At 53.4% G+C, this 12,562-nt stretch overlaps 3 protein-coding genes across 3 annotated transcripts; 1 reads left to right on the plus strand and 2 right to left on the minus strand.

The window, feature by feature from the left end:
• The first annotated feature begins 2,615 nt into the window (after positions 1 to 2,615).
• LOC117843416 (LRR receptor-like serine/threonine-protein kinase RPK2) lies at positions 2,616 to 6,243 on the plus strand. The gene has a single exon (XM_034724000.2). It carries the CDS (start codon positions 2,777 to 2,779, stop codon positions 6,014 to 6,016), a length of 3,240 nt encoding a protein of 1,079 aa, XP_034579891.1. The 5' UTR covers positions 2,616 to 2,776; the 3' UTR covers positions 6,017 to 6,243.
• Positions 6,244 to 7,126: 883 nt separating this feature from the next.
• LOC117843417 (glycerophosphodiester phosphodiesterase GDPD6) lies at positions 7,127 to 9,493 on the minus strand. The gene is made up of 4 exons (XM_072291920.1): positions 9,460 to 9,493; positions 8,319 to 8,696; positions 8,108 to 8,182; positions 7,127 to 8,014 (listed from the first exon to the last, which is right to left on the minus strand). Exons 1-4 carry the CDS (start codon positions 9,491 to 9,493, stop codon positions 7,353 to 7,355), a joined length of 1,149 nt encoding a protein of 382 aa, XP_072148021.1. The 3' UTR covers positions 7,127 to 7,352.
• On the minus strand, positions 9,470 to 12,288 carry LOC117843418 (ninja-family protein 3). The gene is made up of 3 exons (XM_034724003.1): positions 12,129 to 12,288; positions 11,262 to 11,857; positions 9,470 to 10,369 (listed from the first exon to the last, which is right to left on the minus strand). The coding sequence occupies exons 2-3, from the start codon at positions 11,782 to 11,784 to the stop codon at positions 9,936 to 9,938; spliced, it is 957 nt and encodes a 318-aa protein (XP_034579894.1). The 5' UTR covers positions 11,785 to 11,857; positions 12,129 to 12,288; the 3' UTR covers positions 9,470 to 9,935.
• Positions 12,289 to 12,562: the final 274 nt, after the last annotated feature.

Raw genomic sequence — 12,562 nt, forward strand, 5'->3', positions numbered from 1 at the left:
CTCGATCTCCCTTGCAAACTGTTCAGCGAATCTTCGTCCCATCAGGAACAGAACAGCTGAGCTCCAACGAGCTCGCAGTGGCGCCGTGGCACTGCACGGGAACGGATCGTGAGCCCATGGCGTGCAAGAATGTAGGAAATCTTTGACCTGTGCGTTTCCCCTGTCGCGCCAGGATCCGCGGCTTCGTTTTCAACTACGACGGCGGCGACGGCGACCACGCCGAGGGAGGAGCGCAGCTAGTGGTGGCTCGCCGCGAAACGGAGCATGGCTAATGCTTTCGCGCACGTGGAACGGGACGAGCCCACCGCTTTCTCCGGCCTACGGCACACGACAACCTAACACGCAACCGGCGCAAAAGTTGACACGACGGCGCCCTTTTCCCCCGATCCGGCTTCCGCCCACGGCCCATCCCGCATCTCCATCTCCATCCCCATCCACCGGCGGCTCCCTCCCTCGCCGCCGTGCCGTGCCGGCCGTCTCGCCGTGTGCCCTCCACCCAGTCTCCTCCCGTCCCCCGGCCACGCGTGCTACGCCACTAGCTAGCCCAACCCACTACCGCGTCCGCATGCAGCCGCCGCCGCCGCTTTGACCGCGCTCCGGCGGCACGTTGACGGCTGCCGGGGCCCCGCACCTCCGTCGCCGATCCGTTTCTCACCGTCGCGGGCGCCCTCGCGCGACGCTGACATCGGCGGGCCCGCCACCCGGCGCGGGGCACGGGTCGCTTTCGGAATTCCGAACCCCCCCGCCGCGGAAAGCAACGGGTGGGAGGGGGCGCACCAGCGCGTGCCGGGAGGGGAGCGTACCCGCCTCCGGCGGAGCGAGCGGGGAGCCGCGCGATCGGGGATGGACGGCGGGGATGGGTGGGTGCGTGGGGGCGGGGGGCGAGTGCGTCAAAAGCGACAGTGGAAAGCAGAGGCCGCCGAGGGTGGTGGATGGATGGATGGATGGAGCGGGGAAAAGCAAAGCGTGGGCCTTTTCGCGTCCCACACCGCTCTTTTCGCGAAATTGCACGTCCGGCAGTGGGGTTTTGCGGCGGGGCACGTCGCGTTGCTCGTATTTGCACGGCGAGCCTAAAAAAGGGGATACCGGTGTTGCAACAGAAAAAGACGGAAGGAACTATTCCTTCTCTTTGCCCCTCTTCGAGTGTGCAAAATCGACGTGTCGGGTGACAGAAAGGTGCTGGTATGTTTGCTCGGATAGGGAGTGCAGGATGCTGCTGGCACCAATTCTCAAGCTGCCACGGGAACCTGAATTTCTGTCTGTATATGGGTTGTCATTTGGCTTGCAATTTGCAAAGTGCTTGAGATGCCCTTGACATGAAGGGCGTGGCTTGTTACTCGCAAGCCCGTAACGTGCTAGTAATAAATTGGTTCGCATATAAATTACCCAACTTCATGGTCTTTCCTATAAAGATAACAGGATATTAGTTTCGCTGTGTAGCTTAATAATTTTGCAACGCTTGTACCGTATGCACGTATTAGTAATTATCAAATAGGCCTTGGTTAGTCTCTCCCATCACTTCCTTGAAACATTATTTTTTTTCGAAGCGAGGATTATCCCCATTTTCATTTATAACAACGGAAGTAACTTCTGTGAAACATTATGGAGTCTCTTTTTGATATACTTAATGTATTTTGGATGGTCCCCTTCAACTACACATACACGTGATTATCGAAATTGCACATTCAGTTTTAGTTTCTAACATTTTCAGTGCAGCTATATTTCGACTTTGTCACTTTTGTTTAGTTACGAATTCTTTTGGGTTGAACATTATTTTTGGGATGATCACAACCATAGAATTATAATTACAGAACCTAGAATGAATCAGCCAATGAATCTATAGCACAAATTTGTAAATGGCACATCATAATCAATACTACGAAAACCATACCGATATGATATGCCATTTTATCAGCAATTATATTTGCATTAACTACCCTATAAGCTACTGCATTATTCTCTTCTTTCTTTGCCTTTTGAGCCTCGTCAGTTTCAACTATTTTATAACTTAGATGTCCCGGTGTCCCACCACTGATGTTGAAGTTGCTTATTGGTTATCACTAGGAAAATATGCTCGACTACCTATTGTGATGATTATCCTACTACTCATCCGTACATACATAAGCTAATTAGCCCAGTCATTGGTTCACCATCACTATATATGTCGTTATTATAGTATCGGTACATTCCTACTCTCTCACAGTGAGCTATTTGTCCTGCGACATACTTTGCAGGTGGAGCGAATGTGTTCGAACTTGATCAAAACTAGTGTTAGTCATCCATCTTTATCTAAGAATCTCTTACGGCAAGAATTGACATATCACAATTGGCAGCTCACTTCGCACTAAGATGCTATTCACCTTTCCGCAAAGATTTCCTCCTTTAGAAATTCTATGAAAGATTTTTCTGCTTCTATCCAGTAAACTCACTTTGTACTAAAGAAGAAAACATTTATGTCACCTGCATCAGCCTGAATTCATCCCAGAGCTATTGCAGCGCTTGCAATTTGAGGGTAATCAGAGGCCTTTGCCGCGAAGCACACTGGGCTCAGTGCAACCCAGCCGCTGGGTCACATGCTCCAAAGCTTCCAAACCAAGCAACCCCCACCCCCACCTCCACCCGAGGGCGCAAAGCGCAAAACTCCACCCACCCCGAGGTCCCCGCTGCAAATAATCCACGCGTGCCCCTCCCTCTCGCCGCCGGCCGCCGCCGCCTCACTCTTACTACACTCCACCGCGGGCCAAGCACTCCGCCCCTCCCCCACTGCCCCGCCCCAATGCGACGGCGGCCCCCGCCGCCGCCGCCGCCGACTCCGCCCATGGCCGCGCAAACCCTACTACCGACGCTGCTCTTGCTGCTGCTGCTGCTCGGTGACGCCACCTCGGTCTCCGGCAGCGGCGAGCGCGAGGCGTTGATGGAGTTCAAGGCGGCCATGACGGCCGACCCGGGAGGGCTGCTGCGCGACTGGACCCCGGAGTCCGCAGACCACTGCCGCTGGCCGGGCGTGTCGTGCGGCGCGGGTGGTGAGGTGGTCGCGCTCAACGTCTCCTCCGCGCCGGGCCGCGCGCTCGCCGGCGCGCTGTCCCCGGCCGTCGCGGCGCTGCGGGGGCTCCGCGTGCTCGCTCTCCCGTCCCACGCGCTCTCGGGACCGCTCCCACCCGCGATCTGGTCGCTGCGCCGCCTCCGCGTGCTCGACCTCTCCGGCAACCGCCTTCAGGGCGGAATCCCCGCGGCGCTCGCCTGCGTCGGCCTCCAGACGCTGGACCTCGCCTACAACCAGCTCAACGGCTCCGTGCCCGCGGCCCTCGGCGCGCTCCCTGGACTGCGGCGTCTGTCACTTGCCTCCAACCGCTTTGGCGGCGCCATCCCTGACGAACTTGGTGGCGCCGGGTGCCGCAGCCTGCAGTTCCTCGACCTCTCCGGGAACCTGCTCGTCGGTGGCATCCCCCGGAGCCTGGGCAACTGTAGCCAGCTGGAGGCGCTGTTGCTGTCCTCCAATCTGCTGGATGACATTATTCCGCCGGAGATTGGTCGGCTCAAGAACCTGCGGGCTTTGGATGTGTCTAGGAACAGTTTGAGTGGGCCTGTGCCAGCGGAGCTTGGTGGTTGTGTTCAGCTGTCAGTGCTTGTGTTGTCCAATCCTTATGCGCCTCTTGGTGGTTCGAATTCGTCCGATTATGGGGAGGTCGATGACTTTAACTACTTCCAAGGAGGGATTCCGGAAGCTGTTGTGGCGCTGCCGAAGCTGAGGGTGCTATGGGCGCCAAGGGCTACATTGGAGGGAGAATTGCCGGGCAATTGGAGTTCTTGCCAGAGCTTGGAGATGATGAATTTGGGGGAGAATCTGTTGTCTGGTGGGATTCCTAAGGACCTGGTGGAATGTGAGAATCTGAGGTTCTTCAATTTGAGCTCGAACAAGCTTACAGGTTCAGTCGATCCTTCACTGCCTGTGCCTTGCATGGACGTATTTGATGTCAGTGGAAACCAGTTATCTGGTGCGATTCCAGGATTTATCTCAAAGAATTGTCTTTCATCCCAGTCCCCATTGGATGACTTGGTGTCAGAGTATTCTTCCTTCTTCACATATCAAGCGCTTGCTGGCTTTGTGTCATCCTCATTACCGTTGGGCGTGCATTTGACAAGCTACCATAGTTTTGCCCGGAACAATTTTACTGGCTCAGTTACATCCTTGCCACTTGCTGCTGAGAAGTTGGGGATGCAGGGGTCCTATGCATTCTTGGCTGATGGGAATCGTCTTGGTGGTCAGCTTCAGCCTAGCATATTTGACAAGTGCAACAACTCAAGGGGCTTTGTTGTGGAAGTCAGTGACAACTTGATAGCTGGAGCTATTCCTGCAGAAATTGGCTCGCTGTGCAGTTCTCTTGTTGTTCTTGGTATTGCTGGTAATCAGCTTTCAGGTGCGATACCATCAAGTATTGGGGAGTTAAGTTACCTTGTCAGCTTGGATTTGAGTAGGAATGGCCTTGGTGGTGAAATTCCTACTTCTGTAAAGAAATTGCCGCACTTAGAGCGCCTCTCTTTGGCCCATAACCTTCTGAATGGCACCATTCCAGCTGATATCAATCAGTTGCATGCTCTCCGGGTTCTGGACCTGTCATCAAACCTCCTCACAGGGGTTATCCCTGATGCCCTTGCTGACTTGAGAAATCTCACTGCACTCCTCCTTGATAACAATAAACTTACTGGGAAGATTCCTTCAGGATTTGCTAACTCAGCATCCCTTGCCATGTTTAATGTGTCATTCAACAATTTGTCTGGCCCGGTGCCAACGAATGGGAATACGGTTAGATGTGACAGCGTTATTGGGAATCCTTTACTGCAATCTTGTCATGTGTACACTCTGGCCGTGCCCTCAGCTGCTCAGCAGGGTCGTGGTTTGAACTCGAATGGCTCCAATGACACAACACCTACAGATGCACAAAATGAAGGAGGGAACAATGCATTCAATGCAATTGAAATAGCTTCTATAACTTCTGCAACAGCCATTGTTTCTGTCCTCCTTGCACTGATCGTGCTCTTCATATACACAAGGAAGTGCGCTCCCCGGATGTCAGCTCGGTCTTCTGGAAGAAAGGAAGTTACAATTTTCCAAGATATAGGTGTGCCGATCACTTATGAGACTGTTGTTCGAGCCACTGGAAGTTTCAATGCGAGCAATTGCATTGGAAGTGGAGGCTTTGGAGCCACTTACAAAGCTGAAATTGCACCTGGAGTGTTGGTAGCTATCAAGAGGCTCTCAGTCGGGAGATTTCAGGGAGCCCAACAGTTCCATGCTGAGATAAAAACCCTAGGGAGATTAAGGCATCAAAATCTTGTTACCTTGGTAGGTTACCATCTTGGCGAGTCTGAAATGTTTCTCATATATAACTACTTATCTGGAGGAAACCTTGAGAGGTTTATACAGGAGAGATCCAAGAGACCAGTGGACTGGAAAATGCTGCACAAGATTGCATTGGATGTTGCAAAAGCACTTGCTTATCTGCATGATACTTGTGTTCCTCGTATCCTTCACCGGGATGTGAAGCCAAGCAATATTTTGTTGGATACTAACAATAATGCTTATCTCTCAGACTTCGGACTGGCGAGACTCTTGGGAAATTCAGAAACACATGCAACCACTGGCGTAGCTGGAACATTTGGATATGTCGCTCCAGAATACGCCATGACTTGCCGTGTTTCAGATAAAGCTGATGTGTATAGCTACGGCGTTGTCCTGATGGAGCTAATTTCAGACAAGAAAGCCTTGGACCCATCATTTTCTCCCTATGGTAATGGGTTCAACATAGTTGCTTGGGCATGCATGCTGCTTCGTCAAGGCCGTGCACGGGAATTCTTTATTGATGGTCTGTGGGATGTTGGCCCCCATGATGACTTGGTAGAGACATTGCATTTAGCAGTGATGTGCACTGTTGATTCGCTCTCTATTCGGCCAACTATGAAGCAGGTCGTCCAGCGGTTAAAGCAACTACAGCCCCCAATTCGTGAACATCGATAGAGATGAATAATTTACACATTCCACATGTAGAAGAAGGTAAAGATAGCCGTGACCTGCGCCGTTGATGATTTTTTTTTCTAATCATCTGTTTGACTAGATTTTATCCTGTAGATGGCAGCTTTGTATAATATAGTTTTCTCCTGAATCTCACTAATGTATCTGCTGATAAGAAGAGCAGGTGTAAATTAACAATTTTAATGCCAAAGATTTCAGTTAAGATTGCCTTACTGTATTATTTTATTATTCTCTCTATAGTGTATCCAGTGCATTAGTGTTTAGTCTGTACATGCCCAGTCACCATATGTAAGCAGTATCAACTATCTGCATGGAATTAGCGTACTGGACATTGCCTTGGGAGAAGTTCATTAACTTCCACGTGCGGTCATATTTCAACCAGTTCCTTGACAGGTCTTCTATCGTTCTATGGCTTGCATTTTTTAAATCTGAATTATTTATATGAAGGTCAAAGTTATCATGTGACCAATTAATCTAACAAGCAGAGCTCATACGTGTATCAAAACAGGGAATGCTGAAACATTAATCATGAAGGAAATCCTTGTGCACGCATGTGCTCTTCCTCTAAATTTCTGCACTTTTGGAATGGTGACACCACCGCATTATGTTTGGCATTGCTAGGCTCTTACTGCTACTGTTTTGTATATGTATGTCATATAACAAAGTGTATCAACTGTCACCCTGAATCTGCTGAGCTGTCTAAAGTAAAGAAAAACGATCAGCATATACTGTCTATGTTTTCTTTCTGAAGTCGCTGAAGGGTTCTCAGAATTTCAACATCAGGAATGCTGAATGCATTGCACCTGTTATAGTCTGTACTCAAAACCCATTCATGTGTTGATTCAGGCTTTTATTTTGTACTAACTATGCAAATTCAAAGTACAGAGGACTGTTTCGGTACCTACTCATCTATGGAAGTTATACAGAGGACTGTTCTATGCTTTGCTGTGTGTGCAACTGCAACATGCACGGGTTCATCAGGTTTTTTTGGATGCCTGTTTGTCTTGACCACTCTATACTATTGGCACACTGCACAGCTCAATTTGCTCAAGGTCAGAGAGTTCTTCATGACGATCATGTGAAACAAGATAGAGATTCATGCAAAGTTAAAAGGGGATCACTGTTAGCACGATGAACGGATAAGAGGTAGCTCTGGTCCAAATAAAAAACAATATATGGCCATTGCAAAATCCAAGGAATTGTCCCTACACTGGAAACAAGAGAACTACATTCTGGATGAAAGAACCAGCTACCGGTCAGTAACTGAACTAAGCCAGTGTGTATCCTAGTGACCCCCTAACCTCACGCTACGAAATCACGATCAGTCTTTCTTCTTGGCCGTCCACTCCTGGAACCGGCGGAGGCTCGCCGGGAAGTCGGTGAAGAGCCCGTCGACGCCAACGTCGTTGATCCAGTAGTCGTACTCGGCGTAGGGGTCCTGCCTGAAGTTGAAGTGCAGGAACTTGTTCTCGTTGCGGTACGTGTAAGGGTGCACCTGCAGCCCTCGCGCGTGCGCCATGGCGACGAGGTCCGTCGGCGTCGCCAGCCGGTTGTCCTTGGTCGGCGGCACCACCGTGTCCTTCCAGGGCCCGATGCCGACCACGTACTTGCTCATGTAGTCCAGGTACTCGCCGGAGGTGATCTCGTCGTAGGACTGGTTAAAGTCCTCGGTCCGGACGGTCACGTCGTCGATGAGGAAGATGAGCGGCGAGTCGGTGAGGCCGGCGGCGCGGACCAGAGAAGTCGGCGCGAAGGACTGGACGAACACCGGCTTCGCGCGCCACGCCGGCGACATGTACCTGCCGCCGTACCCGTACTTCTTGAGCGTCGCGACGAACTTATCCTCGTACCTCTTCCCGTCCGCCCAACGAACGTGCTTGTTCATGAACGCCGGGTTCTTCATCTCCGGGTAGATCCCCACCACCCTCTTGGCGTTCAGCGCGATGTCGATGAACTCCTCGAACGTGATGATCGGCGAAATGCCTGCGGTAACAAAAAAAACCAGATTGTCGGTGAACATTGTTCGCCGGAAATGGCGATTGGATCGCCGGTCGGGAAGCCGGACGCGCCGCTCACCGTCGTGGGACTTGTCGCGGAAGTCCCATCGCTGCTTCGCCCTCAGCGTCTTCAGCTCCGCCAGCGTGAAATCAGCTGCAAGAATATAATCAAGAACAGAACAGATGCTTCGGATTATCCACTCGATGGTTCCGATCAACACAGCGGTATGAAGAAATCAAATCACTGAACTGCATTGAATGATCACGGGCGGTGTGAACTGTGCACGTACTGATGAAGTATCCGGTGACGTTGGCCCACTGCACCTCGAGCGTGCGGCGGCGTCCGGCGAACTCCGGGTGGTCGGCGACGTCGGTGGCGTCGTCGAGCGTGGTGTCGTGGAAGCAGACGAGGTGGCCGTCCCTGGTGGCCTCGATGTCCGCCTCGATGAAGTCGGCGCCCTCGTCGATGGCGCGCGCGTACGCCGCCGCCGTCTCCTCGGGAAACTCGCCGTTGGAGCCCCGGTGCGCGATGTTGAAGGGCCGCGACGTCTGCAGCGGCGCCCTGCTGCCCCCCCACGCCCCGCCTCCACCTTCCCCGACCAGCGGCCGTGCCGCGACGACGCTGGACGCGACGGCCGCCGCCGCCACCAACACGGCCGCGACCACCCCTGCACGCAAGATTGATTAGTAATGCAACGTTGTATCAAGATCGTGTCGCGCCACGGTGAAGGCCAGGAGATCGTCGTGTGCACGTACGGAGGGATGCCATTTCCGGCGGCGCGATCGCTGCTGTTGGAGGGGAGGAGGTGGACTGGGCTGCCGCGACGGCGAGTGCTATATAAGCGGAGGCGTTGCGGCGCGGGGAATATTCCAGCGGGATTTGTGTCAATCACCGTTAATCTGGTGCGTGTTTATTGGAGATGATGATATCTTCCAAGAGATTAGCATCGGGGAGGAACGTGTTGGGCCTAGGGATGATCCTGCAGTCCACAGGTGGCCACTGAAATGGGCCCATCTAAAATGCCGTCAGAGAACACGCACACCAGACTGCTGCACTGTCCCAACACGGAAGCCCAAGCAGGCCCGCATCGGCCGAGCCACGCGTCCGACCTTCGCGTCAGTTCGGCCGAGAGAGAAATATCGTCGCCGGAGCTGTGACGAGGACGGCGGTGTGTCCGAGAATCAACGGCTGGGGTGACGTCACCCCAGCCCACCTGTCTGGAACTGCAGCGATCAACTTTTCCATGGTTGCGTTGCGTCGTCCTACAGCAATCATGGAGGCCTGCCACCTTGGGCAGCAGTACAATTCACAGGGATAGGGTGGCCATTTCTGTCGCGCTCTCTTCAGTCCCCGTCCTGCAAACGCTGCAACGACGGTGACTCGATGAGCGAGTGAAAGTGAAACTGCACAGCGAGTCAGCGACAGGAAACCAGCCGGGTGTGCCTCAACTGAACCAGCATCCATTTCGGACATTGTTAACCTCAAGATCCCTCCAATTCGCTCACTCTCTTAACTTACAGGTTACAGCAGTATCCAGCTCGCTAACATAATTAACTAATCATATGATTACCAAGAAACGAAAAAGAAAAAGTTTAAGCTTCTGCTTCTGTCTGCTCCTCAAAAAAGTTTCAAGCTTCTGCTTCTGGCCCCACTGCTCAAAAAGTTTAAGCTTCTGCTTCTGCCTCGTGCTCAGAGGGTTTAAGCTTCTACTGTGCCTGCTTCCTCTGACATCTCCCCCTACATTTACTTGCACCGGACGAAGCAGAAGCATGCCCCACTGCTCAAAAAGTTTAAGCTTCTGCTTCTGGCTCCTGCTCAAAGGGTTTAAGCTTCTCCTGTGCCTACTTCATCTCATATCTCCCCCTAAAAGGGTTTACATGTACCAGCAGAACCATGCCCGCCGCCATCACAAGAACACCGACTGCTGAGGGTTGACGACGATATGCCGCAGCGGGTTGGTGACGTCGCCGCCGCCGGCGTGCCGCACGAACTCCGCCGGCGTCAGGAAGTTGCCGTGGCAGACGCAGACTATCCTGACCTCCTCGCCTTTCCTGTACTTGTACAGGAAGCCGTCGGTCTTGCGGCCGCTGGGCCCCTCCACCTTGTAGGAGACCATCGGCATGTCCTCCACCATGCTGTTGCGGAGGTCGCCGGTGCTCGCCGTCCGCATCGTCAGCGACCGCAGCGTCCGCAGCGGCGGCTGCTCGCGGCCGGTGGTGCCGTTCGATGGCCTCCCGGTTCCTGACGCCGTTGGGGGCCTGGAGCTGCTCTGCCCACCGGAGGTCTCCGACGTGTTCATGGCAGGAGGGCTCTTCGCCTCTGCTCCACTACCTGCTGATGCTACAAGAACAGAGAGGCACAAGATTTCAGATTCAAATGAGATAACCTGCATTAGCTGCGGTGAGACGAGCTCTGACGTGTGCTAGTGTTTCAATATATATGAATGTGAATTTCTATCATAATGAACTTTGCCCCAATGGACAATGCATAAAGGTAGTAGGGTAGTACTAGACCATACACACCAGCTCAGACAATGATTAATCCCATAATCACACTTATGGCTACCTAATGACTCAACTTGCCTATCATTGCAGATGCTGATTAACTATATATGGTCTTAGCGTCCAGCCATAGCGTAGCATCTCTGTAAAACTGCCGTGCACATCAAAGAATTCTGTAACTGACAGCAATGGAAGGAAACTAGTAGCTACCAGCCAAAAACATGAGGGATCATGTCCCAGGGCATCATCTTTGTCAAAAATAGTTCCGCATTACTACTGCAAGAGCAAATTCCCAAAACGATGAAACAAGATGACTAGGACATGACATGGAAAATTCTTACGGCATGAAGGTCGTGCCATCCATCCCTACATGACTAGTACACTTCTTTCCGGTAGCATCAATAACAAAATGGTTAGCTACTTCTAAACAGGGGGGATCATCAAGAACAGGTAATAAACACATCGCAGGTACATGTCATCAGAACAGCAAACGAGATCACAAACCCACAGCTAAAGATCCATGTCTGATGATGAAACCTGCTTCACCTAGATCTCTCTGCTCAGACATCGGACAATGAGACATCTCGTACTGAGTACCTAACGGAACCCAACCCAACCCAAGAAAATCTGTCCATGCATCATCAAGAAGTATCAACCAAGAAAACGAAATGAAACGGATAATTGTGCTGGACACGCGCAATAAAACAGTGGAGATTAGCATGCTGGTATACCTTGCTCCGGCACGCTGGACGAGGTGGTCCCCTGCAAGGCGACCGTGCGCCGGAACTGGAAGCCGCTGGGCACCGTCTGCTCCAGGGCTTCGTCGCGGCAGACAGCAGCGCTAGCGTTGGGGCCCGACCTGCCGGAGTTCATGGAGTTCCGGCGCTCGAGGCGCTTGCGCTTGGCCTCGAGCCGCCGCTGGCTCTGCATCGCGCGGCGGCGGAGCCGGTCCTCCATGTACTCGGTGGGCAGCGAGGATGTGCGGAGCAGGTCGGACGGCGGCGCCGTGACGGCGGCGGGTTCCTCGCCGGAGGGGAATCCGCCGGGCAGCGAGCAGATCGAGGGGATGGACGTGGACCGCACAAGGCGCGGCTTCTTCGCCTCGTGCGCCGGGTCGGCGCCGAAGCAGCCGCCGAGGGACAGACCGAGGCTGAGCTCGATGTCGTCCGAGTCGACGGTGGCGGCGCTTCCACCGCCCGCAGCCGGTGCTCCTCCCTCCCGCCCGAACCTGCCCAGGAAATCCCTCGACGCCATCTGTCCCCTCCGGGCTCCAATCCCTCCCACGGATTCACCGAGGAGGAACGCTTCTCAATGACCAAAAATTCAGCTACAGAGAACACAGCAACCGATTACGCTCTTCCGGCTCATCAAAGCACCAAACAGAACCAGATTTTTTTCAAAAAAGAAAAGGAAACACCCCACACGCCACGAGTTCCACCGTCAACACAGAATTGACATCCCGCATGCCCCAAGCATGTAACATTGCAGCAGGCAGCAACCGGCGCCCTCTGCCCCCCGAATCCCACACCGAGAAATCGGGAGAACAGTGGAACACACGCGGCGAAACGAAGCGGAATTCGAGAGACCAGATCCCTCACCGTGAGCGGAACCAGGAGGACTAAGGAGGCGAGCCGAAGCGGAGAGCAGAGGCGACCTCGGTGCCTGCCTCCCTCTAATCTCCTTCGCTCTTGCGCCCCCCGCTAACAAAAAAAATAGGGAGGGTTTTCGCTGAATTTTTTTCCGGCGAAAATGGGGAGTGGAAATTGGTTTTTGTAGTGGGGGGGGGAGGACTGAGGAGGCGGAGGTTCGTCGGATGGGACTACGAGCGCACAGCACCCGGACACGTGTCGGACAATGCGCACACGTGTTGGGCCGCCACGAGCCGAGCCGGGGCAGGGGCTGCGCCGGCTCGGCTCCGGCGCGCTGCCGTGGGGGCTTAAAATAGTGTGACGTGTCGAAGGCGCGGTGGGGCGTTGGGCCTGACATGTTTCGGGAGGTTTCCTCGGGCTGGAAAATATCAAGTGTACAGTAC

This window comes from Setaria viridis, chromosome 2, assembly GCF_005286985.2.
Source record: "Setaria viridis chromosome 2, Setaria_viridis_v4.0, whole genome shotgun sequence".
NCBI lineage: Eukaryota > Viridiplantae > Streptophyta > Magnoliopsida > Poales > Poaceae > Setaria > Setaria viridis.